The sequence below is a fragment of the Phyllobates terribilis genome, unplaced genomic scaffold (assembly GCF_046119375.1).
Source record: "Phyllobates terribilis strain yellow unplaced genomic scaffold, ASM4611937v1 Scaffold_1__5_contigs__length_1240528914, whole genome shotgun sequence".
Lineage (NCBI taxonomy): Eukaryota > Metazoa > Chordata > Amphibia > Anura > Dendrobatidae > Phyllobates > Phyllobates terribilis.
In genome coordinates this window covers 191,236,615-191,264,138 of record NW_027362761.1, presented here as the reverse complement: position 1 = coordinate 191,264,138, position 27,524 = coordinate 191,236,615, and the positions used below count along the sequence as shown (strand labels likewise).

Genomic DNA, 27,524 nt, shown 5'->3' with positions numbered 1-27,524 from the left:
TCTGGGCGAAGTTGTACTTTTGAATAACACCATTCATTCTACCATATAGTGTACTGGAAAATGAGGGAAAAAAATCCAAGTGCAGTGAGATTCCAAAAAACTAGTGCAATTCCACAATTGTTTTCTGTTTGTTTTTTTTTATTCACCATGTTCACTATATGCTAAAGCTGACCTGGCAAAAAAAAAAAAGGTTTAAAGAAAAATATGAAAAAAAAGCTCAAATCACCCCTCTTTTGTCCCATTATAAATTAAAATAATAAAAAAAAAAATACACGTTTGGTATCACTGCGCTTGTAAAAGTCTGATCTATGAAAATATGAAATAAATTAATCCTTTCGGTAAACTGCGTAATGAGAAGAAAAATCGAAACGCCAGAATTACGCTTTTTTTGTGCCGCTGCAACACTGCAATAAAATGCAGTAAGAGGTGATCAAAAAATGTAAACATTGTATCTACCCTAAAATGGTATCAGTAAAAACGACTGCTCAGGGTGCAAAAAACAAGCCCTCACCCAGCCCCAGATCCCGAAAAATGGAATCATTATGTTTTCTTTTTTTTTTTTATGAATTTCCAAATTTTTTTCACCACTTATAAAAAAAAAAAAAAGAACTTATGTTTGGCATCTGCGTACTCGTACTGACCTGGAGAATCATATTACCAGATCAATTTTACCATATAGTGGACATGGTAAATAAAAAAAACAATTGTGAAGTTGCACTTTTTTTGCAATTTCAACTCACTTGAAATGTTTTTCTCGCTTTCCAGTGCATCATATAAAATTAATGGTATCATTCTAAAGTACAAAACAAGCCCTCATATGGCTATTTTGACAGAAAAATAAAAAAGCTATGGTTTTTGGAAGAAGGGGAGGATAAAACGAAGACAAAAACAACGGAAAATGGCATGAAGGGGTTAAGCAGTGAAAATTTCATGAAGGGTATACTTCTCATAACAGGCATTAAATAAACACGACAAATCCATAATGATAAAAGTGGTTTTATTTCGCTGCAGTTAATTATAAAATAGGACATTAAAAAAATTAATATAGGAAAAACAAAAATGTACACAATGTCACTCAAATTTGGAGTATAAATATTCTCACAGCAACTTATAAAAGTTTGTCTAATCAGTTTGATAGCTTTTCCTGTAAGCACTACCTTTCACAGTTTTATATTATATGACATGTTTGCAAAGAGAAACATGGAAATGTTAAGTTCTTTTCAAACCTGTAATGTTTCTGCAGCTAAACACAAATTTCAGTCATATTGTTGGTAACTATGCAAGTACCCGATGTATGAATCTCAGAAGCTCCACAGTAGTGTTGCATTTTTTTGGGCTCGGCATCATGCAAGAACTGAGCGCTCTAATTTGACCCAGTGTGTTTGCTCTCTACAGAGTTAAAGTTTTCTGGGATTTCTGATTCTATACTGGCATCAGAAAAAAGTGAAGTTTTGTAACTATTTTGTTTCTCCAAGTCATCTGGATGTTCTCTGCTTGTCCCTTTTGAGAGGCTTCTTTTTGAGTGTTTTTGATGCTTATCGCGAGCAGACTCCTTAGAACTACTACTGGCATGACTTTTTCTACTTTTGCTAGAATCTGATGCCAAGCTATCGCTATCAGTCCTTTTATAGTCAGACAGGTTGGATTTTTTTAAAACGTCAGCATCTTTGGTACTTTGCTGTTCAGAAGCAATCCTGCTGCTCCTGCGCGCCTCTACATCCTTTATAGAATCATCAAAACCCACTTTTATGTCTTCTTTGCTCTTCTCACTGGTGGCATGAATTTTATCAGATGCACAAGGTGGATTGTTAGCTGTTGCATCCACAGTATATGAGATCTCTAATGAATCAATTTCTTTATTTTTTCGGTCAGCCTAAAAACGACACAAATTCAAACATAAAATAAAGCAAAACAATATTATTCATTTTACACAACGTTAGCTTAGTATTTTGCATACACTATATATTTATTTTTTAAATGGACCTGTCACTTATGAGAAAAATATCAAACTGAAAGCAGTAGAAATTATAAAACTATGCTCTACTGCATGTCATTAACAAATCCAATGACTTTCCTCACTCTACATAGTGGGCACGAAATCTCTTCTGTAGGAGGTACCAACTGTGGAGAGGTAAGGTGGAAGGCTGAGTCTATACTGCTAAATAGAGTGGAGCCTTGTTCTCTCGGATTGCGCAGGATTTGGCCCTTTTCATCATTTTCTTTTTCAACTCATTTGGGGGTAGAGCACAATAGGAGAACCGTGTTACTACCATATTTGTGATCTCAATAAATTAATCAAAAGAAAATCATAGAAATTGTGAATTCATTTATCAGTGCATCCAAATGAGCAGTGAATCAGCAAAACACAAATTAAGTGAAAAGTTTCCTTACTTCCCCCACCAGGAGCCTGAACTTCATGCTCAATATTGTTATTCATCAGGCATGTAATAAGATGTCCCTGTATATTATACAGCCTAGATAAAGGAGGAGGCTATAGCTGCTTCTAAAAGGTTAATCTGCAAGAAGGAGACACGGCTGCTTATAAAGAGTTAATCCTTTTTCTGCCAGAGGTTTTGGACATTTTGTGCCTCTGGCAACCAGGACAATTGTCACATATTTGACAAAACCTACATTCCTAAATAAAAAATAAACCATATTAAACCCCCATAATTATATATTAGAGACCTAGTACATAGGCCAGATACCACTATGCACTTTATACACAGCACCACCTTCAAGAAGGTTTGCTCAAAATGAAATTTTTTCAGAAAAACTGATATTAGTAGCTACAAGAAAATTAGATACAATAAATCCTAAAACACAAGTTTAAAGGGAACCAGTCATCACGGTATTCGACCCTCTACAACAGGAGTCTCAAACATGCGGCCCCTGTGGCTGCTTAATGCGGCCCGCAGGCACTGGAGCCCCCGTAATGATCGCGGCCAAGAGTGTGCAAAGCAGTCATCAAAGCAAAAGGTGGCTACTTTGAAGAACCTAGAATATAAGACATATTTTCAGTTGTTTCACACTTTTTTGTTAAGTATATAATTCCACATGTGTTAATTCATAGTTTTGATGCCTTCAGTGTGAATGTACAATTTTCATAGTCATGAAAATACAGAAAAATCTTTAAATGAGAAGGTGTGTCCAAACTTTTGGTCTGTACTGTATATCTGGGATACAATATAGTATAAAATCCAAATGACAAATAAGCCATTCAGTTCATTACATGGATACTCTAAAAGCTAGCTGTTATTTAACAACAAACATTAAAGGGGGTGTCCGCTCATAATATACTGATGACATATCCTTTTGATAGATCATCAATATCAGATTGGTGAAAGTCCAACACCTGGCATCCTCACCTATCAGCTGTTATAAGCAATGTACAGCCAGCATCATTCCATTCTGCAGTATTCGGCAGTGGCTGCTACACATTGATTTCAATTCTCAGCTCCATTCAAATAAATATAACTGGTGCAATTAATAATGGCAAACTGACTGTCCGTAGTGGATAATTACCTGCTTAACCAAGTAGGTTCTTTGAAGGTTATCGAATACCTCAGATGAAGGTTGTTGAGCTCTTCCAATTGTTGAAGACAACTGAGGATCCCCTGGTATGGCAAAGTCTGACTGATCAATACCAGCCAAACTAGCAAGCTGCCCCAACCTTAAAGGAGAACAACTCAATGGTTAGCATTTGTAGATGCAAATATTGAGCTGCAATATGATCACGATTCATTTATATCAAGAAAAGAAATTGTAAATGAAAAATTTAAAAATATCCCTTTCTCCCATACATGTATTAGCTGAGATGTGATCATCTGAAGGTACGTACTGATTCTGAGAATAACCTGCCCCTTCTGATTTGTCAGGTGCAGTCTTTTCATAGAGACCTCTCTTTGGATTCAAGCCACCAAACACATAGATATTCCCACATACATGCACATAATGGTCACTATATGATCTAGGTAGGATGCAGAGGTTCTGGTTTTTGGCAATTTGAATGCTTCGATATGTCAAAAAAAAAGAATCTCACATCTAAAGCTTTAGGTCTGTATCTTGAAGATGTTTATTCACACCAGGCATTATGAAGTGTAGCATAGTACTAAAATAATATGGGCACACATGTAGTATATGCAGCAGATTCTGTCAAATAAATATCGAATTTTGCGGATTATAAAACGCATGAACCATAAGACGCACCCCAAATATTGTGGAGGAAAATAGGAAAAAAGTACGAGGGTCAGTCAATAAGTAATGCCTCCTATATTTTTTTTCTCCTTTTAATTGGCAAGAAATTCAAATGCAATTACATAGGTTGAAAACCACAACATTAACGATTAATTTGTCACTTTTCAATATAATCTCCATCCATCTCCACAGTCTTGATCCACCGTTTAACAAGGGCATGTATTCCAGCATTGTAAAAAGCATTCTTGGGACCCACCGTGCACAAACTTTTCTGTATCCCAGTTGTCCAATAATTTTCATCACACTGCCTTTACTGAGGCAGATAATGCCACACAATTCATCTGCAGTCACCCGGCGGTCACCACGAATGATGTCATCGACTCGCTGAATGTTGCTTGGAGTCACTGCGGTTACTGGCCTGCCACTCCGCATTTTGTCAGCCAACGGTGATGGCCCTTCAGCTGTGTTACAGCGACGAACCCATCGTCTAACAGTACTGACATCCACTGTTGCATCACCGTACACATTTTTCAGTCTCTCATGAATTCGAATGGGCGTTTCACCTTCTGCATGCAAGAATTCAATCACAGAAAGTTGTCTTAGGCTATGTGCCCACGATGCAGAAATGCTCAGGATTTTTTCCTGAGCGTTTCTGCATCTCCCTGGCAGAAAAGAACGCATGCGGATTGTACATGCGTTTTCCTGCCAGGGACATGCGGAAATGGAGCGTTATTCACTGACATTTCCGCATGTGGATAGACAAGCGCTTTCCAAGCGATTAGAATCACCTTGGAAAGTGCTTGTGACAACTAGGTCACACTATATAAATCCATGCAAACAGCATGGATTTACATTTATATGAAAAAGTTTGGGCACCCCTATTAATCTTATTGTTTTATACAACTTGGTGTTTTTGCAACAGCTATTTCAGTTTGATATATGTAATAACTGTTGGACACAGTAATGTTTCTGCCTTGAAATGAGGTTTATTGTACTAACAGAAAATGTGCAATCTGCATTCAAACAAAATTTGACAGGTGCATAAGTATGGGCACCTCACCAGAAAAGTGACATTAATATTTAGTAGATCCTCCTTTTGCAAAAATAACAGCCTCTAGTCGCTTCCTGTAGCTTTTAATGAGTTCCTGGATCCTGGATGAAGGTATTTTTGACCATTCCTCTTTACAAAACAATTCCAGTTCAGTTAAGTTTGATGGTCGCCGAGCATGGACAGCCCTCTTCAAATGATCCCACAGATGTTCAATGATATTCAGGTCTGGGGACTGGGATGGCCATTCCAGAACATTGTAATTGTTCCTCTGCATGAATGCCTGAGTAGATTTGGAGCAGTGTTTTGGATCATTGTCTTGCTGAAAGATCCATCCCCTGCGTAACTTCAACTTTATCACTGATTCTTGAACATTATTGTCAAGAATCTGCTGATACTGAGTGGAATCCATGCGTCCCTCAACTTTAACAAGATTCCCGGTGCCGGCATTGGCCACACAGCCCCAAAGCATGATGGAACCTCCACCAAATTTTATTGTGGGTAGCAAGTGTTTTTCTTGGAATGCTGTGTTTTTTTGACGCCATGCATAACGCCTTTTTGTATGACCAAACAACTCAATCTTGGTTTCATTAGTCCACAGGACCTTCTTCCAAAAATAAATTGGGTTCTCCAAATGAGCTTTTGCATACCTCAGCCGACTCTGTTTGTGGCGTGCTTGCAGAAACTGCTTCTTTCGCATCACTCTCCCAAAAAGCTTCTCCTTGTGCAAAGTGCGTTGTACAGTTGACCGATGCACAGTGACACTATCTGCAGCAAGTTGATGCTGCAGCTCTCTGGAGGTGGTCTGAGGATTGTCCTTGACTGATCTCACCATTCTTCTTCTCTGCCTTTCTGATGTTTTTCTTCGCCTGCCACTTCTGGCCTTAACAAGAACTGTCCCTGTGTTCTTCCATTTCCTTACTATGTTCCTCACAGTGGAAACTGACAGGTTAAATCGCTGAGACAGCTTTTTGTATCCTTCCCCTGAACAACTATGTTGAATAATCATTGTTTTCAGATCATTTGACAGTTGTTTTGAGGAGCCCATGATGCCACTCTTCAGAGGAGATTCAAACAGGAGAACAACTGGCAAGTGGCCACTTTAAGTAGCTTTTCTCATGATTGCATACACCTGGCTCTGAAGTTCAAAGCTCAATGAGGTTACAAAACCAAAAAAAGTGCTTTAGTAAGTCAGTAAAAAGTAGGTAGGAGTATTTAAAACAAGAAAATGATAAGGGTGCCCATACTTATGCACCTGTCAAATTTTGTTTGAATGCAGATTGCACATTTTCTGTAAGTACAATAAACCTCATTTCAACTCAGAAACATTACTGTGTCCAACAGTTATTACATATATCAAACTGAAATAGCTGTTGCAAAAACACCAATTTTTTATAAAACATTAAGCTTAAGATTAATAGGGATGCTCAAACTTTTTCATATAGCTGTATATAGTGTGACCCGAGAGAGTGGTAAAAATAAATATATACTTACCCTCCGATGGCCCGCGCTGGCTTGTTTCGCTCGGTCCCGGCTGCTGGCAGCAGTGAATTGAAAGACCTGCCGACGTCAGCGTCGTGTGACCCGTCACATGACTCTGACGTCAGCGCAGGTCCTTCAATTCACTGCAAAGTGCCGGGAAGCAAGCAGGAGCAAAGCGGGCCGACAGAAGGTAAGTATACATTTATTTTTATTTTATTCTTTTTTTACAGGTTCTATGGTACCTGGGTGTGGATGAGACTCTCCTCTCCTCTACACCCGGGTACCATCCGCACATTAGAACGCTTGGATTACGCATCTACATATACAGTGATGCGTAATCCATGCGGTCTAATGCAAGTCAATGGCGGCGAAGACACAGCACTTCCGCAAAATAATTGGTAGTGCTGCGTTTTTTTCCGCAATGATAATCCGCAGCGGAAATTTCCGCAGCATGTGCACAGCACATGCGGATTATCATTGGGGAACATTGCTGCCCTTCTACCATGCATTTTTAATGCGTTTCCGCAGCTGCAAAAAACGCTGCGGAAACGCATTAAAAAAGCATCGTGGGCACACAGCCTAATACGAACATCGATGTCAGCCATTTTGCAAACGGATACAGTCCTGCCACCTGTTGGTGCAGGAAGTTGCAATTGCTGTTGATTGGAGAAGAAGGTTTGAGGAATTGTGCCAAATTCGAATATTTAACATAACTACCTTATTTAAGGAGAAAAAAAAATAGGAGGCATTACTTATTGACTGACCCTCGTGTTTTACTAAAATGGTGGTACGTCTTATAGTCCGCTTTTCCGGTAGCCTACCTGAGGGTGAGGGCGGCGACTGCGGTGGAGCGAGGTCCCAGGAGGCAGGGTCACAGCCGCAGGAAGTTGGCGACAGCAGGAGTCAGTCGATGTTGTGGACCCCGGGCTCGCAGGAGAGGGTGTTCTGCGGTGCGAGGCTGTGACGGGACCCAGGCTTTTACAAAATTTCGGGAGTCCAAGCACTTTCCATCCTTTTCACTGCAGTGGACCCTGGTAATATGGTCGCCAGAGGCTGCACTTGCGCAGATTGAGAGGGAGATCTCGGGAGAAGAGATCTCAGGAGCTGAGATCTCCAACTGCGTGAGGCTCCGGCGGCAATTTTCCCAAAGTCCACTGCAGTGAAAAGGAAGGAAAGTGCGGGGACTCAGCCTCGCACTGCCAAACACCCCCTCCTCACAGCCCGGGGCCCGCAACGTCGCCCCACTCCTGCCGCCGCCTTCCTGCAGAAGCAACCCTGCCTCCTGGGACCCCGCTCCACCCGGTAAGCAGAAATTCGAATTACAAGACGCACCCCCATGTTGCCACCAAATTTGGGATACAAAAAGTGCGACTTATAATCCAAAAAATAAGGTAATCATAAACATTAATACTAAGCCTAGCAATTTGTTCATCAGTGACTAAATGGCAAAAGGAAAAACAAACAGACAAAAGATTTCCAATAGATTATAAGGATGATTAAAATAAAGGATAGGATACAGGGCCCATGCACATTAGACTTAAGTCTGTTAGACCCACCAATATTAGCAGGATTGGCTGTCAGCCTATGTCTAAGGTTGCCTCCCAACTCTCTCCCGACAGATGATGTAAGAATGTAGAAGGAACTAGCCTGCCGAATCTCAGCAGTTAATTAATTTCTTCTCTGCTGAAAAGTCACTGCCAGACTCCGCTGGCAGTGGCTCTCTCATAGAGACTATAGGAGTGCTGAGCATTCCTGTGTATAAAGGTGTCGGGAGAAAGCGGTCAGTTGAATGATCAATCATCCAACAGCTATATAATGTGTATGAGGACCTTAAAAGGAATCTGTCATCCGGATTTCACATCCCAAACTTTTTGCATGTAGCTCTTTCAAAGACAATTACAGCACACCCTTTAAATGGCCAGTGTGTTTCTCCCTTACTGAGAAATCAATGTTTAAATTGATATGCAAATGCAGTTGAAGGACTATTTGTAGATCTGAAGCCTCTATTACTCCATAGCTCTATTTACAACACAGTGCCACCTCTCATAGCATAGAGGATTTCAAAAAAGCAGAAGGAGGTGGAGAGGGTGTTGAATAGAGCTGAAGTGACAGAGGGTTCAGATCTACAAATAGCTCTTCAAATGCTGATTTCTCAGTAATGCGGGAATCCACTGGTCAATTCAAATGTATTGCTGGACTTGTCTTTTAAAAACCTACATGTGCATATAAATAGTTTGGGGGATGAAATTCCCTTTAAAGTGTAACTACATTTTGTAGAACATTTTGTATTTTGTAGGTCCTTAAATTCTTTTTAGATAGGTGGGGGGGAAGGGGCAGGGTTCCAACACTCCCACTGATCATGCAAAAGACTGCTCAGAATTAAGTGGATCAGAAGGCAGAAGGGCTCACTTTAATGCCTAAGCTGAGTATAGAACAATAGACTTTCTATTGGGCCTGTATGCAGATCAGGCAAGAGGTGGGCACTTTTGCCTCCTGAGCTACCCACTTCTGAGCAGTCTTTTGAGTGATCAATGATCATCTCAGGACCTGGTCCCCATCACAGGGAATTGAAGAGCCTACAAAGTACCAAAAAAATGCTCCAAAGTGCATTTTGCATGCCAGTCTTGATGAAAAGTGCTCTGGAGAAAGGCATGCTCTTCTTAGTGAATTTGGTGCTTCTTTCAGCTGTCGTGTGCCAGTCTGAAACTGAATCACATTTCTATCATGATTTAATGCAACTATTGTGGTGTAAATTATGATGCCTTTGATTGCCCACACTACCTCTCTGCTAAATTTCATTTGTTTAGCAAAAATTAGGCGGATTTAACATTAAAACCTCAAAATTCCCCAAAAAATTGTTGGGTAACTATGAGTTACGCAAAATTTTGCAACATTTCAAATAATTTTACATGAGAATTCTGGAAACTATTTGCGCAAATCGGGCCCATAGTATATTACATAACAAAAACTACTATATAATGGTATTGTACTGGCCTATATGTAAAGGTGGCAGAAAAATATATGGAAAAAAAAAAAGGAGATGAAAACCGATACAAAAAGTAACCTTGAATGGTATACGTTATCGAACTTAGAATATCAAGTAGAGATTCAAAAATCAGTAAAAATATTTTACAATGGAACACATTTACTGGTATGGAGCCCTATTTGCTGTATAAAACACTCTGACGATAGAAATAATGATCCATATTCAGCCATTTAGCAGACTATGTTCTATGTATAAACTTGCTTAACAATACAGAAGTAAAGTAGGTATAGATACTAGGAAAACTGCCATTTTCCTGCTAAAGGTATGCTAAACATCAGTGACATATAGGGTATGTTCCCACAAGTCATATCTGCTTTGCAATTTCCACAGTATAAAATCTTCTGCGGATTTGCTGCACATTTCACCTTTAGCATTGCAATCCATGGATAAAATATGCGCGGATTATACTGGTTGATTTATGTTGGAGAATTTCTCAGCTGTGTGTGAATGACATTTCCAGCTAAAAAAAAATCCACTGTGTATGTGTCCTAAGGAACATAACTTAGACAAATAAAAAATAAATAATATTCGGGTGTATTCTAAACCAAATACTTTTCAGCAGAAAGAGCATATGAAATTCTATTTGGAATGTGAAATATCTGATCTTGTTTACAGTCTTTTTCTAGATTTGCCAATGTTCTGAGAATAAGCATATTTTGCATTAGTAACACTTTCCACTAGAGACATCAAACATTCATTTATACAGATTACATGGAAGACCTGGCAAGCTGTTAGCAGCCACCAGGCCTGTTACCCAACAGAGTTAATGAATATCATAATTAGGTGGAATGTAAAACAATAAAGAAGAGTAGGGCTTCTCAGGTGGATCCTGCAGCCAAGCGTTTACCTGGCAGCGCTCTCCAGCACACACTAACCACCCAAACATCTATTTCAGTTCCTCCACATTTTCCATGTACTGTCTCCAGTTTTAAAGTGAAATATTACCTCTCATGGAGAGATGCATTAGTTACTATGAAGTTTTCAATTTGGGAAAAAATATACGATAAATAGGCACATGAATCACATCGGTCTTCTTTTAAAAAGAAACAACAGATGTTGTGACCTAATGCGTTACGTACACAGATAAGAAAATAACCTTTTCTTAGTTTTAAAAATTAACCGTTGTTTTAAAGCACCACTCCAGCGTTTATTTTTATTTCAGCACTGGAGTTGTGCCACTAACGTAAGGTCCCTGACCCTAGTATTATACATACCAGCCGCCATCTTCAGCTGTTCCTGGCGCCGCTCTGGTCCCGCGCCGCCATCTTGTGACCGGCAGTCAGAGGTAATGGTCACAAGTTCTTAAAGAAGTTGTCCACTACTTTTACATTGACGCCCTATCCTATGGATAGGGCGTCAATGTATCATTGGCCGGGGTCCCACACGTGGCACCCCCACCGATCAGCTGTTATCGCTGCGGCCGGCCGCCGGCCGGAAGTGCTCACCTGCGGGGCTCCGCCATCAAGTGGTAGTGGCCGTCGCGGTGTACTGTACATCCGCCTCCTATTCAATTGAACGGGAGGCGGATCTGCAGTACACTGCGGCGGCCACTACCACTTGACGGCGGAGCCCCGCAGGTCAGCACTTCCGGCCGGCGGCCGCCGCAGCCGATGATCGGCCGATCATACATTGATGCCCTATCCTACTGATAGGGCATCAATGTAAAAGTAGTGGACAACCCTTTTAATGTAAGTCTATGACAGCCTCGTTCTGGCTCTCATAGACTTAGATTTTGTAGTGACATCCGGATCGTCCAGCTGGAATGATCCAGCAGGTCACAAACTGGATCGGAGCGGTGCCGAGAACAGAAAAAAGACAGCAACTGGTAATTATGAGGCAAAGTCCACTCTAGCAGTTTTAAAAATAAAAGACGCTGGAGTGGTGCTTTAATTTTTATTTCAGACATGAATAATACACATGAAAATAAGCAACTCTGTAATAAATGTTATCAGAGAAATCTGCTACTTTATCCTCCTGAATTGATCTTTCACTCTCTATTAATGGGTGAAATCTGTAAATCAGTAAAGAAAGATTTTCCCATTATGAGAAAGGAGATGACAGTTGGTGTTTTTAAAATTTATGGAGAGTGGATTAGGGAGGAGCGAGAGGCAGACATACATGTCCCTGCAAGTTCTCCTGAAACTACAGTTACAGTTCTCCATAGAACTGTATGAGCACCAACTGTCACCACCTATCTCTGTAATGGGAAAATTTGAATATTTGTATTCACTGAAGACAGATTTTATGTCCAGAAGGAGAAAGAAGCGGATTTCTCTGACAAAAATAACAATCATTGTAATATATCTTATATGTACTATTGATTTATGGGGAAACAAATAAAACGATGGTTACTCTTTAAATTCTTGATAAAGCCAGAAACAACGACCCATTGGAAGACTGCCTTATGGAAAGAAAATGTAAATTAATATACTAGCAATAAACAATAAAATATGTGACACTAAGCTAGAGGTAACATAAATGTCCATCTCTATGCACAACGTTATAGTCTCAATATAGATTTACTGTGAATGTGAGAAATGAATATAAGTTATGACATGTCGATAGGGTTGGCCTAACATACCTATTACAAAGTGTTTCAGGTAAAAATGCTGTTGGTGCAGATAATTTACTAGCTGCCTAGTCCTCGTAAAAGATGAGCTGGGGATTGGGTAATCTGGCTTAGTATTCCCCAATCTGGCTCTATGCCCTTTTTCCAGTTTTTCCAAAAAGTCTACTTTTGGAAAGTCGGGTCTTTCTAGCGAAGGCCAACATTCCCTGGAGCCTTAACCCCTTCACCCCCGGGCCAGTTTCCATTTTTTGCCATAACTTTTAAATTTTTCCATCAATATAGCCATGTGAGGGCTTATTTTTTGCGGGACAAGTTGTACTTTTGAACAACACCATTGGTTTTACCATATAGAGTACTGGAAAATGTGAAAAAAAAATGCAAATGCGGTGAAACTGGAAAAAAATCCAATTCCACAGATGTTTTTTTGTTGTTGTTTTTTTTACCAGGTTCGCTACATGATAAAACTGACCTGCCATTATGATTCCCCAGGTCATTACAAATTTGCAGATACCAAACATGTAGAGGTTTTTTTTTTATTTAAGAGGTGAAAAAAAAATCCAAAGTTTGTTTTGAAAAAAAAAAAGGCACTGTTTTCTGAGTCCTATAGCGTCTCCATTTTCTGGGATCTGGGGCCAGGTGAGGGCTTATTTTTTTAGCGCTGAGCTGATGTTTTTATTGATACCATTTTGGGGTAGATACAATGTTTTGATCGCCCATTATTGCATTTTATTGCAATGTTGCAGCGACCAAAAAAACGTAATTCTGGCATTTTGCTTTTTTTATCATTACGCCGTTTACTGATCAGATTAAATTTTTTTACATTGATAGATCGGGCAATTCTGAAAGCAGCGATACCAAATATGTGCATATTTGATTTTTTTTATTGTTTTATTTTCAATGGAGCAAAAGGCGGGTGATTTAAACTTTTATATCTTTTTTCATTTTTTAAAAAACTTTTTTTTTTTTTTTTTTTTTTTTTTTTTTTTTTTACCTGCTTCAATAATCTCTATGGGAGACTAGAAGCTGCAATGTTCTGATCATCATCATCAGACCGCCTGTGTGTAGCAGAAATGCTCACTTACTATGAGCGCTAACCGCTGGGCAATGACAACCGTAGGTCATGTGACACGGGCGCCGATGGGTGGGACAAGTGACGTCCTTCCTTCCGCGGCTCTTGGGGGCACATGACAGCTTATCAGATCAGCTGTCATGTCCCCGGAAAGGTGCAGGCTCTTCGCTGGAGCCAGCGCCAAAGGGAGAGACACGCCATGTGCAGTACATGAACGGCACATGTCGTTAAGGGGTTAAAGCACCATTCCAGCGTTTGTATTTTTTCACCGCTGTAGTGGCGCTTTAAACGCAAGTCCCCAACCCCTGGTCATATACTCAACCTCTGGCGTCTTCATCAATACTGCAGCGCTGGTACGGTCATGCGGCACCATCTTGTGAACGCAGCTTTTGAGTGGCCGGAAGTGAGAAGCTACATCTCAGGCTATCAATGCAAGTCTGACATTGATTAGTGACCTCCGGCTTGCTCCATGAAACACTGGAGCAGCCGGCAGGTCACAAACTGCAGGAGATGGATCGGAATGGGGCCAACACAGATGAAAATGCTGGAAGGCGAGTATCAGACAGGGGGCAGAGGACTTGGATTTTAAGCACCACTCCAGAGCTAAATATAAAAAAAAATGCTGGAGTGGTGCTTTAAGATACATTTGACTGGATTCTAGGGAAATGTATCTTCCCTCAATGCGCAGTATTTCTTTAGATACTATTTTCATTTTGTGTTTTCCCCTTGTGTTTTCTACTTACCCAGCGTCTTTTAAAAGATCCAGGAAAGCGTGGAATTTGTTGAATGATTTTTCAATGCTGTCAAGAACACCATCATCCTCAAGGAATACAGAAGTTACATTTCGTGCTTCAAGTGTCTCAGAAAGGGTTCGATTTATTTGTCGTAAACGAGTATTTTCAACTTCCAACTAGAACAAATAAAATGGTAGAAACAGGAACTTTTGTCTTTATGGAAATATTATTACTAACATTGCTCTAATAAGCTTTTATAGCTTAAATCATATGTGATTTTCTGCCAGGCAAATAAACAATTTTATTAAATATACATCCTGTACTATCCAACTACTTTGCATGACCACAATAGGAGATATTCTTTTTGTACAGAAACCTTTTCATTCTATAGATTTTCCAGCATGAATATGAGAATATCCTAAAAGCTACTTTTTCCCCATGTGAGAGACTACAGGACTGGGATGAAAACTTCATAGTGTAATAAGAGATGTCATGTTTAGCAACACTGTTCTAACACACAAATGTAGCAGCTTTTAACCCCTTATTGACATCCGACATTCATATATGGCTCAAGTCAGTAGTGTATAGTGTATGGAGCGAGCTTAAGAGGGTGAGCTCACCCCATACCTGGCAAATAATGGCTGTGTGTTAAAGCCAGGACCCGCCTTTGTTAATCTGTTAAATGCTGCTGTCAAATTCTGACAGCGGCATTAACAGTGCAGTGGCATGGGGGTGCGCCATTGTCCCATGACGTGATCGGGGTGCACCGATGGGTTGATATGACAGCCGAAGGTCTATTGAAGACCTCCATGCCTGCCACTACCTTACAGGGCTCTGTTGAAACCCAACCAATCCCTCACACAGTTCTATCAAGTGAAAAAATGAAAATGGTTGTGAGTCTCAGAAAATGGCGACAATCAAAAACGCACACTCCTAGTTTTTCTTTTCCACCACTAAAATAATAAAAAAACTGGACAAGTTTGGTATAGCAATACAAATGAGGAGAATCATATTGCTAAGTCATTTTTCCCACACAATGTACACTGTGAAAACAATTCCCAAAAATTAATGTCAGAATTGCATTTATTGCAATTTCACCATACTTGGACATTTTTAAGTTCTTTTAGGGGACTTGAACCTGCAATTGCTGTTTGATTGCTCATACTATATACTCAAACACAAACTTATTGCAGCATATAGTGTATTTTTTCAGCAATTTTATTTTTAAAGGATTTCCAATTAAGATTTTGTGAATTTTTAATTACTCCAGTGCGTTGAGCTGGTTCCAACTCTAATTTCCTCAATATAGTGTAACTGACATTTTCCTGAGGCTGGGCTTCAGAGGAGAACAAAGATAGAAGGCTCCCGACTGCCATGGTAACTCATCGGCTCTCTAGAAGGTAGCTCCGGTCGCTGCTGTTACAGGCAGATGCTGGCTGTGTACAGGTTCGTTACATAGGTGGACCATGGCACTAAATGATTGACGATCAGTTGCTCGTTTGCTCATCAGCAGTTTATTATTAGCCTGTTTACACAGGGCGATCCAGTTCCAGAAAGATGCGCTACCAGGAATTGTGATGTTCCTAGGAACGCTCCACAATAAACTTGCAGTATTAATGGACCTGAACAAGGAAACACAGCCAGCAGCTGCTTGATATGGAGTGAGCATAGATCATGAGCCTGCTCAATACACTACCTATGATGAAAATAAACTTCACAGATTGTTAAGGGGTTAATAAATGTACAAATGCATTGGGGATATGATTTTGTAGCACATACTAAATATTACTGATTCTCCTCCTTCCTGAAGGATCACTTACTTGTTAATAAAGCCTTCCTCACACACTGCACAGTTTTCTGCTCTCAAAATGGCAGCTGATGGAGGACACTGACCAGATCTTTCAACAAGCCTCCAAATGAATAGCAGCTTTTCTTTTCCTTTTTCCATGGCCATGGCTGATCACATGGCATTTTGAGAACAGGAGTGCTGTGCAGTCTGTAAAGAAGCAGACAGCTCTTCACATAGGAAGGAGGAATAATTAGATATGACTAAGTGCCCTCAAAACATTTGTTAAACTGATGCTAAAGCGGCCAACCCCTTTAAATACAATTTCCATTTTTAAAAAGTAGTTCATCTTACAGAATGAAAACAGTGTAATAAAAGGAACCCTGCAGACAATATGGTGCCATGTCTAGTACACGGTCTGTGAGGACAGAGCATGGAACGAGATTACTCTCAAATTAGTAAAGTAACATGGGTAGCTGGGTATTCCTGACCTCTCTTAAAAAAAACAAAAAACACCCATCGAGTCTGCATGTGTTTCGCCTTCCACTACTTCATCAATTTATTAAATACAACAGATGGTAATAGACAGGAGATGGACAATGTGAAAGCACATGCATTTATTCTCATTGCATCCACGTAACAGCTTCTATTCATGGACATCATTAAAGTTATAACTGGACTAAATACATTACTTGATTACCTCCATTATTCTGTCATCAGCTTTTAATCTGGTTTTTCTTTCCTCCTCCAACCTCACTTGGCATTCCTGCAACGCAACCTGTCAACAGGAGACAACACTTTAGACAGTTTTTACACTGAAAGCAGTTATTAAATCGCAAGTACAGTATATTGGTGATGTACTTCCTACAGTTAAGGGCTTGAGATCTGGGACCACAATTTACTTTCTGCGTTTGACCTTACTTGACACTGTAATTCAGGACAGCTGCAAGCCAGATAAAATCATCACACAAATTAAGGTGCATTCACATTGTGGGGCCCCTTTTACGTCACAAAATTGGTGTAAAAGCTTTGAAAACTAGCAAAATGTTTTTCGACTTTTGGCACCTTCATGCTACTTTGGATCAGTTCCGCCAAAATGGGTGGAGCTTGAGGAGGAGGGGAGGGGCATGGTTTCTATGCCTGACTGAAGCAGCATTTCTTGCGCAGAGCATGCCACTTACTAAAAGTGCCAAATTTATGAAGTCTTATGCGTCTCTTAATGAATTTGGCACCGTGTACTGTACGCAGTGTCAAGACAGGAGTAGCACAGGTGTACACCAGTCTTCTATATTGTCATTTAGTAGCATACATCACGCTTAGGTTTTTATTTAAAACCAAACAAAAAAGTATATTCTCTGATCCATGTTTCTTTACCTGCATACCGCAGTGTAGAATAGATTACTGGACTACTATAATCTATACACCAAAAAGACGGATTTTGGTAAGACCTTACCTGTAAAATCCTTTTCAGCGAAGGAAGGAAGGGAGACACAGGATCATTACTAGTGGGTAGGTGGAGCCCCATAGGATAGTCACCTCAGATTTATAAAAAGTGACGACCGGCCCCTCCAGCTTAGGCTCCTCCTACTCCCATGTTCCTCAGTTCGTACACAAGCTAAGGAAGAGCAGACAACACCAGCAGAACAACACAACCCCTTCCGAAAATTCAGAAATGCGAGAGAACAGGTTATGCATATAACAGAAAGAACACACAGTCCCAGGCACTACTCACTGGACCTGACAACTGCGATGAGCAGGCAATGCTGGAACAGAGCCCTAGCGCGCAGACCCCAGTCCCGATGACCGCCATCAGAGAGGAGTCGCGCCGCATCTGGAAAAACAATAATGCACTTCTGCCCTGGGAGGGTGCTGTGTCTCCCTTCCTTCCTTCGCTGAAAAGGATTTTACAGGTAAGGTCTTACCAAAATAAGTCTTTCAGCAGCAGAAGGGAAGGAAGGGAGACACAGATCCATTACTAGTGGGATGTCCCAAAGCAGTCCAGAACTCAAGGGTGGGAAACAGTGGCAGAATCGCCAATACCCCAACAACTTAGTCAAGCACGCAACAAGCGCCGAAACTAGATAAAGAGATAACCTAAACCACGGCCGCCTGCAGGACCCTGCGTCCCAAGGCCGCATCGGCGGAAGCACTCACGTCCACTTTATAAAATTTAGTAAAAGTGTGAACGGAGCGCCAGGTAGCCGCCCGGCAGAGCTGCGCTGCCGAGGCCCCCTGATGAAAAGCCCACGACGAACCAACAGCTCTCATGGAATGAGCTCGAACCTTAACCGGACAAGGCTCGCCCCTGAGCCGGTATGCTTCCAGGATAGCCGAACGTATCCACCGAGCTATAGTGTCCTTGGAGGCCCGCTGACCACGCCGACGACCAGCAGGAATCCCAAAAAGAGAGTCCGACTTCCGAAACCCTTGCGTGATTGACAGATAGAACTTCAAAGCCCGCACCAAATCCAACGAGTGCAAGGCTCGCTCCTTTGGACTTTTCGGATTCGGACAGAGGGAGGGCAACACGATGTCCTGATTGACGTGGAAACGCAACACCACTTTAGGCAAAAAATCGCCACGGGTACGAAGCACCACTCGATCCGGGTGGAACTCCAGAAAAGGGGGCGAGCAAGACAGTGCCGCCAACTCAGAAACCCTTCTCAAGGAGGTGACCGCCACCAGGAAGGCCACCTTCCAAGAAAGTAAGTAAAGCGTAGTTGAATCCATAGGCTCAAACGGTCCATGCTGAAGAGCCTCCAAGACTAGATTGAGCCGCCAAGGAGCCACAAACGCCCTACGAGGCGGAAACTGACGTGCAACCCCGCGAAAAAACGAGCGCACATCCCTGCGCGAGGCAATAGCCTTCCGAAAAAGCACAGATAGTGCAGATACCTGACCCCGCAAGGTACCAACCGCCAGACCCTTGGACAAACCACATTGCAGAAAAGCCAAGAAGTTGGGAATGGAAAAAACCCTCGGGTTCCTTGATGATCCAGAACACCATGAATAGAAGGCCTCCCAAGTTCTGTGATAAATCCTGGTCGTAGCTGGACCTCTGGCCGCCCGTAAGGTGGCAATGACCTCGGCCGAAAACCCACGATGGGTCAAGATCTCGGTCTCAAGTGCCACGCCGTCAAACGAAGCGACTTCAGGTCCGGATGACGAATGGGCCCTTGGGATAACAGGTCCGGGCGAAGAGGCAGTGGAAACGGAGGCGCCGCCAGAAAAGACACCAGCGTTGAATACCACGCCCTCCGCGGCCAATCCGGCGCCACCAAAACTGCCGGAATCCGTTCGAGTTTGATCCGCCGAATGACCAGAGGAAGCAAGGATACCGGCGGAAACACGTAGATCAGCTCGAACTGGTCCCATGGGGCCACCAGGGCGTTTACCGCCACAGCCTCCGGGTCCCTGTACCTGGACATAAACGTCGGAATCCTGGCGTTCAGCCTGGATGCCATCAAGTCCACCTGGGGAGTCCCCCAACAGGAGCACAGCAGTGTAAAATCTTCCGGATGAAGACTCCATTCTCCGGGATCCACCTGCTCGCGACTGAGGAAGTCCGCTGTGATATTCAGCACTCCTGGGATGTGAATCGCGGAGATGGCTGGGACGCTGGACTCGGCCCATACCAGGATCCGAGAGACCTCCATCATGAGTCTGGAACTCCTCGTCCCGCCCTGATGGTTGATATACGCAACCGCTGTCGCATTGTCCGTTTGAATCCGGACCGGCAGACCGCTCAAGGGGATCGTCCAATGTCGGAGGAAGAGAAAAATCGCCCTCAACTCCAGGATGTTGATCGGCAGAGACGACTCCTCTGACGACCAGACCCCCTGAACCCAGAGATCGTTCCAAACCCCCCCCAGCCAGTCAGGCTGGCATCGGTGGTAATGATCGACCACCGTGGGAGGAGGAAGGATTTCCCCAGGGATAAAGCCTCCGGACGTAACCACCATCCAAGAGACTCTCGCACCCTGCGGGAGATACCGACACAGCGATCTAGCGAAGCCGGCGATCGGTCCCAACGGGTCAGAATAAGATTTTGGAGACCCCGGGAATGAAATTGTGCAAAAGGTACCGCTTCCATTGCTGCCACCATCAGACCCAGAAGGCGCATACACTTCCGAAGGGGCATTGCCATCGCCGACCTCATAACCTGTACATGGTGTCGAAGGTTCGCTTGTTTGTCCGGAGGCAGGGACACCACCGCTCGGACCGTGTCGAAATGCATCCCCAAGAACAGGATTGACTGCGACGGCTCCAAAGACGACTTTTTCCAACTGACCAGCCACCCGAAGACCTCCAGGTGCTGAAGGGAGAGATCGCGAGCTGTTACCGCCTCCTCCGCTGTGGATGACACAATCAACAGGTCGTCCAGGTAGGGGAGAATTGTAACTCCTTGCTTTCGAAGGAGCGCCATGAGCGGCGCCAGAATCTTTGTAAAAACCCTGGGCGCCGAGGCCAACCCGAATCGTAGGGCCACAAACTGGTAATGGGCCTGACCTATGGCGAACCGCAGGAAGCGCTGGTGAGCCCTGCTGATAGGGACATGTAAATAGGCGTCGCGGATGTCGATCGACACCAAAAAATCGTGCTGCGACAGGACCGCCACGACGGAGCGAAGAGACTCCATACGGAATTTTCGGGTCCGGACATGCAAATCTTTGAGGTCCAGAATAGGGCGAAACTTGTCCTCCTTTTTGGGAACCACAAAAAGGTTGGAGTAAAACCCCCTTCCCTTGTCCTCCGGCGGAACCGGAATCACCACACCCTGCTGCAGAAGAGAGTCGACCTCCTGCAGCAGAGCGGCAGCTAGCTTGGGCTCGGACGGGATGCGCGACTGACGAAACCTGTCCGGGGGTCGAGAATGAAACTCTATGAAATAACCTTCCGACATAACCCGCGTCACCCAGGCGTTCGATACGTGTGACACCCAAATAGACCCGAATTGTAGAAGACGACCTCCCACCCGAGAGCCCTTGAGAGGGTTCCTGGCGTCAGTCCGCCTTAGCGGGCTTTTTGTCAACCTCCCGCTTGTCCTGACGGAAATGTTGTTTCCAGGGAGTACGGGATTTCTGGGAGGACTTCTTTCCGGAAGGCGAGGGACGATCCGATCTCCAAGAAGGCTGACCGAACTGACCCCGGGGCCGAAAGGACCGACGACCACTACCGGCACTTGACCTGCCGGACGTAGTAACCGCTGCCTTTCGTTGCGGCAAGGCCGTATCTTTGGCCTTGGCTTTAGCAATCAGCTCCGTGAGGTCCGAACCAAACAGCTGACCTCCCTTGTATGCCAGACTCAGCAAACCCTGTTTGGATACTGCGTCACCGGTCCACTGTTTAAGCCACAGTGCTCTCCTGACAGAGACGGCCGAGGATTGAGCCCTGGACATCACCGCAGTAGTATCCAGCACTGCGTCCCTGCCATATCGGGCCGCTTCTTCCAAGAGCTGGAAGAGCCTTTCCACTTCAAACAGCGGAGTTCCATCTTTCCATGCCGTCCGCAGCTGATCCAACCACCGCAGTGAAGCCTCACCAGCCCGCATGGCCCTCAAGGCCGCTCGGAATCCATGACCCGCAGCCTCATAGATGGACTTTGCCGCTGACTCCGTCCTTCTGTCCAGCGGGTCCTGGAGACTCGCCTTCCCTTTAACAGGAAGCAAAGAGGATTTGCTCAGCTGAGACAATGGCACATCCACTTCAGGAGAGGAGACCCAATTAGTGATCGTTTCCGTGGAACAGGGATATAGGGCATCAAACAACCGCGCCCCTTGGAAACGTTTATCCGGACACAGCCGTTCTTTCTCCACCGCCTTGTTAAGTTCCTCGTGCATCGGCAGCGTCGAGCGAGCCTGACGCGACTCCTGATACAGCCGGGCCGATTTGCCAGGGCGCTCCGTCACCTCTTCAGACAGTTGTAACGCTTCGCCGCATAGCTTCAACAAAAGCGTCCACGCGGCCCGAAAGCGAAGCAGAGCGACCCCGCCGATTCTCTTCATCAGAATCGGAGATCTCACCAGAAGAGTCTGTCGGCGATTCTGAAGCCTCCGACGCACTGCGCGGAGGAGACGGCGCCGCCACAGGCCTGAGATGCTTCTTGCTTCTAGACGTCGGTTGGGACTTAGTAGAGACCCAATGACCCAGGAGGTCAGACAGACTGTCAATGGAGCGAGTGAGCGCCTCCACCTTAACATCACTGAGACCCCCAACTAGCGTCGAACCTGACGCCGTTGAAGACCCCGGCGTATCAGATACGCGTGACTGATCCTGAAGCGGACCGGGAGAGAGGTCCGCGCCCCCTGGTCCCTGATCCGACATGCCCCCACACAGTTGCGAGCGTCGCGGATAAGGCGGTAATAACCTTACAATGGGTGCAGTGACCAAGGATGTGTAAATTCCACTATCACAGCCTGTTCTTGCACAAAAAATCACCCGGCACTGAAGGGTTAAAGCTCCTCCTAGAAGGAGAAAAGCTACCCCAGTGACCTGCAGAGCAAAAGTCAACCTGACACACTAGAGAGAATCACCCTCTGATCCCAGAAGGGTGCACCTCCAGAGAGGGTTAACAGCCTGATGGGCCAGACCCCATTCAGAAGGGGTTAACGCTACTGATCCACACTACCCTTTTTGTGAGGTGTGTGTCAGAGCCATCTCAGCATGTGAAGAAGCAGCGCCGTATACAGCACACCCTGTCAGCCTAGGACATAAGGAAAGTGCTCTGCGCTGTAGAAGGAACTTTCTGCCTATAAGGCAGGAGAGACTCACCAGCTGGCGTAGAAAACTGCTCTTCCCGGTGTGATGAGAGCGGGGAGCAGGGAGTAGGAGCCGCAGCACGAGGATGGACGCTAGCCGGAAGAAGAAGGGGCTGGGGCATCTCCAGCGCGCGCTTTCCCGGCACTTCCTTTCACAAACTGGCAGCAGAGACGTTAAGCCACGCCCCCCGCCGAAAATGAACAGAGCGCGCGAATCCTCCGTCCCCGCTCCCCTGCCCGCCGAGGATCAAGCGCTGCATGCAGAGGAGAAATCCCTGCAAGCAGAAAAAAACAGCAGTCACCACAAAAACACATATACAGTGACAGCGGCTGCCGCAGCAGCCGCTGAAGGATCTCAATAAGAGCACTTACCCAGCTGAGCGCCACAGGGACCCCCAGGGATGTGTGGCGCCGTGGCCCTTGCTCCCCCACACGGCGGAGCACGCAGGGACCCCATAAGAGCGGTGTGCGTCTCCGCCAGGGAGCGCCCTGTATCCCCCGGGGCCAGCAGGGTTCTGCGGGGACCTCCTTAGGGGGTACGCAGATCCGCCAGGGGAGGGTCAGGGGTCCCAGCAGCGCTGAGACCTCTAGACCACGGGGGGTCCAGGTCTCCAGATAAAAATAATAAAATCTTCTGAGGAGCTGCAAAGGCAGCGACTATCCTCTGCGACCTCAAATTTAAAACTGAGGAACATGGGAGTAGGAGGAGCCTAAGCTGGAGGGGTCAGTCGTCACTTTTTATAAATCTGAGGTGAACTATCCTGTGGGGCTCCGCCTACCCACTAGTAATGGATCTGTGTCTCCCTTCCTTCCCTTCTGCTGCTGAAATAGGAATAAACACAGGACAAAAGGACACTCTACCCTGGCACATATGCCTTTTGTATGCTCCCAAAGAAAAAAAATGTAAATATATTTTAGTCAGTACATTAAAACCTGCTTGTGATGTGGTCACCTCTAGATTTAAATGGAGAGAAACAATTGGTTCAGGTCACTTCCCTCATTTAAACTTACTTTGAAAGTTTGACAGCTGGAACTGAATCGGTGGCTATGAGCCATAGGGAATAGTTTCTACTTTCTAAACAAGTACAGTAAATTACTGCAAAAGCAGTGACACTATTCTGGATGTTACCTGTAAGCGCTTGTAGTTTTTCATGCTGCCTTTTCCAATAATTTCACACACGGCAGGTTCTTGTATAAGCAGTTCTGCTGAAATCTCCGAATCAGTGTCCGAGGTGCTTTCACTCTGCACAGAGTCCTTTATTGGAGTACCTCTCTAATGACAGGTGACAGTTGTTACCTAATGTACTTAGTTAGATACATATGTATTTCAAATACAGCGATTTAGAAAAAGATGGCATTCTATTATATACACTGCTCAAGAAAATAAAGGGAACACTGAAATAACACATCCTAGATCTGAATGAATGAAATATTCTCATTGAATACTTTTGTTCTGTACAAAGTTGAATGTGCTGACAACAAAATCACACAAAAATATTCAATGGAAATCAAATTTATTAACCAATGGAGGCCTGGATTTGGAGTCACCCCCAAAATTAAAGTGGAAAAACACACTACAGGCTGATCCAACTTTGATGTAATGTCCTTAAAACAAGTCAAAATGAGGCTCAGTATTGTGTGTGGCCTCCACATGCCTGTATGACCTCCCTACAACGCCTCGGCATGCTCCTGATGAGGTTGCGGATGGTCTCCTGTGGGATCTCCTCCCAGACCTGGACTAAAGCATCCGCCAACTCCTGGATAGTCTGTGGTGCAACGTGACGTTGGTGGTTGCAGCGAGACATGATGTCCCAGATGTGCTCAATCGGATTCAGGTCTGGGGAGCGGGCGGGCCAGTCCATAGCTTCAATGCCTTCATCTTGCAGGAAGTGCTGACACCCTCCAGCCACATGAGGTCTGGCATTGTCCTGCATTAGGAGGAACCCAGGGCCAACCGCACCAACATATGGTCTCACAAGGGGTCTGAGGATCTCATCTCGGTACCTAATGGTAGTCAGGCTACCTCTGCTGAGCACATGGAGGGCTGTGCGGTCCTCCAAAGAAATGCCACCCCACACCATTACTGACCCACTGCCAAACCGGTCATGCTGAAGGATGCTGCAGGCAGCAGATTGCTCTCCACGGCGTCTCCAGATTCTGTCACGTCTGTCACATGTGCTCAGTGTGAACCTGCTTTCATCTATGAAGAGCACAGGGTGCCAGTGGCGACTTTGCCAATCCTGGTGTTCTGTGGAAAATGCCAAGCGTCCTGCATGGTATTGGGCTGTGAGCACAACCCCTATCTGTGGACGTCGGGCCCTCACACCACCTTCATGGAGTCGGTTTGTGCAGACACATGCACATTTGTGGCCTGCTGGAGGTCATTTTGCAGGGCTCTGGCAGTGCTCCTCCTGTTCCTCCTTGCACAAAGGCGGAGGTAGCGGTCCTGCTGCTGGGTTGTTGCCCTCCTACAGCCCCCTCCATGTCTCCTGGTGTACTGGCCTGTCTCCTGGTAGCGCCTCCAGCCTCTGGACACTACGCTGACAGACACAGCAAACCTTCTTGCCACAGCTCGCATTGATGTGCCATCCTGGATGAGCTGCACTACCTGAACAACTTCTGTGGGTTGTAGTGTCCGTGTCATGCTACCACGAGTGTGAAAGCATAACCATCATTCAAAAGTGACCAAAACATCAGCTAAAAAGCATTGGTACTGAGATGTGGTCTGTGGTCCCCACCTGCAGAACCACTCCTTTATTGAGTGTGTCTTGATAATTGCCAATAATTTCCATCTATTGTCTATTCCATTTGCACAACAGCATGTGAAATTGATTGTCAATCAGTGTTGCTTCCTAAGTGGACAGTTTGATTTCACAGAAGTTTGATTTACTTGGAGTTATATTCTGTTGTTTAAGTGTTCCCTTTATTTTTTTGAGCAGTGTATATATACATACACACACACACACACACACTTGAAACCAGAAGTTTACATACACCATATAAAAGGACACACATGCATGTTTTTCTTAATATCTGACATGAAATAAGAAAAAACCTTTCCCGTTTTAAATCAATTAGGATTACTATCGTTTTTAATATCTGCCAAATGCCAGAATAATTAGAAAGAGAGAATGTTTTAAGGCATTTTTATTTTTTACTGCAAAGTCAAAAGTTTACATACACTAAGATTACTATGTCTTTAAACAATTCTGGACTGCCCATATGATGATGTCATGTGTATGGAAGCTTCTGATAGTTTTTTTGACAACATTTGAGTTAATGCACACCTGAAACACACTGCTTCTTTGTGTAGCATCATGGGAAAGTCTAAAGAAATCAGCCAAGATATCAGGAAGAGAATTGTGGACTTGCACAAGTCTGGCTCATCCTTGGGTACAATTTCAAGATACCTGAAGGTGCCTCGTTCATCTGTACAAACAATTATACGCAAGTACACAAAGAGATAGGAATGTCCAGCCATCACACCGCTTCATACCGCTAAGGAAGGAGATGGGTTCTGTGTCCCAGAGATGAACGTGCTTTGGTCTGACATGTGCATATCAACCAAAGGACAAAAGCAAAAGACCTTGTGAAGATGATGGCGGAAGCTGGTAAGATTGTGTAAATATCCACAGTGAAACGAGTACTGTATCAACATGGGATGAAGGGCCACTCTGCCAGGAAGAAGCCATTACACCAAAAGAAACATAAAAAAGCCAGATTAATGTTTGCAAATGCACACAGGAACACAGATCTTTATTGTTGGAGACATGTCCTGAGGTCTGATGAAACTAAGATTGAACTTTTTGGGCATAATGACCATCGTTACGTTTGGAGGGAAAAGGGAGAAGACTAAGAACACCATCCCAACTGTGAAACACGGGGGTGGCAGCATCACATTGTGGGGTTGTTTTTCTGCAGGAGGGACTGGTGCACTTCACAAAATAGATGGCATCACGAGAAATAAAGATTATGCGACAATACTGAAGCAACATCTCAAGACATCAGCCAGGAAGTTAAAGCTTGGGCGGAAATGGGTCTTCCAAATGGACAATGCTGCCAAAACGGTAACAAAGTGGCTTAAGGATAATAAAGTCAATGTTTTAGAGTGGCCATCGGTCACAAAGCCCTGATCTCAATCCTATTGAAAATTTAAGGGCAAAGCTGAAAAGTCAGGTGCGAGCAAGGCGACCTACAAACCTGGATCAGTTACACCAGTTTTGTCAGGAGGAAAGGGCCCAAATTCCAACCAACTATTGTGAGAAGCTTGTGGAAGGATATCCCAAACGTTTGACCCAAGTCATTTAGTTTAAGGGCAATGGTACCAAATATTAATGAAGTGTATGTAAACTTTTGACTTTGCAGTAAGTAATAAAAATGCCTTAAAACATTCTCTCTCTCTCATTATTCTGGCATTTGGCAAATATTAAAAATTATGGTAATCCTAATTGACCTAAAACGAGAAAGGTTTATTCTGATTTCATGTCAGATTTTGAGAAAAACATGCATATGTGTCTTTTCATATAGTGTATGTAAACTTCTGGTTTCAACTGTACATACATACATAAAAAACACTGACATTTATATGTATATAGACATACACATTCATATAAGTACAGTTTATATATCTATATATACAAAACAATCACATATCTCAGTCAGCAGGATGTATATCACACATTGTACTCAGTGTAGTGATGCTGCCCTCTAGTGGACAGCATTTATCAACATGATATTCTTGATGGATACAAAAATACTAGAAACTTTCTGCTGATAGCTCAATACATGTAGCCAGCAGACTAAATAGGACTTGTTGGTATTATTTTTTATTTTTAGGG

The 27,524-nt window shown here is 43.9% G+C and overlaps 1 protein-coding gene across 6 annotated transcripts in view; it reads right to left on the bottom strand.

Moving 5' to 3' along the window:
* Positions 1–1,010: 1,010 nt before the first annotated feature.
* CEP78 (centrosomal protein 78) overlaps positions 1,011–27,524 on the bottom strand; it is a 94,184-nt gene continuing 67,670 nt past the window's right edge. For 4 of the 6 annotated variants that reach the window (XM_073670826.1, XM_073670818.1, XM_073670850.1 and 1 more), the window contains 5 exons: positions 23,816–23,959; positions 16,629–16,706; positions 14,152–14,318; positions 3,523–3,670; positions 1,011–1,873 (listed from right to left, as the gene is read on the bottom strand). In XM_073670826.1, coding sequence (XP_073526927.1) covers positions 1,364–1,873; positions 3,523–3,670; positions 14,152–14,318; positions 16,629–16,706; positions 23,816–23,959 — 1,047 coding nt within the window. In that variant the 3' untranslated portion in view covers positions 1,011–1,363. The remainder of the gene's footprint in view (positions 1,874–3,522; positions 3,671–14,151; positions 14,319–16,628; positions 16,707–23,815; positions 23,960–27,524) is intronic. The other 2 variants (XM_073670838.1, XM_073670842.1) reach the window with 1 other exon arrangement.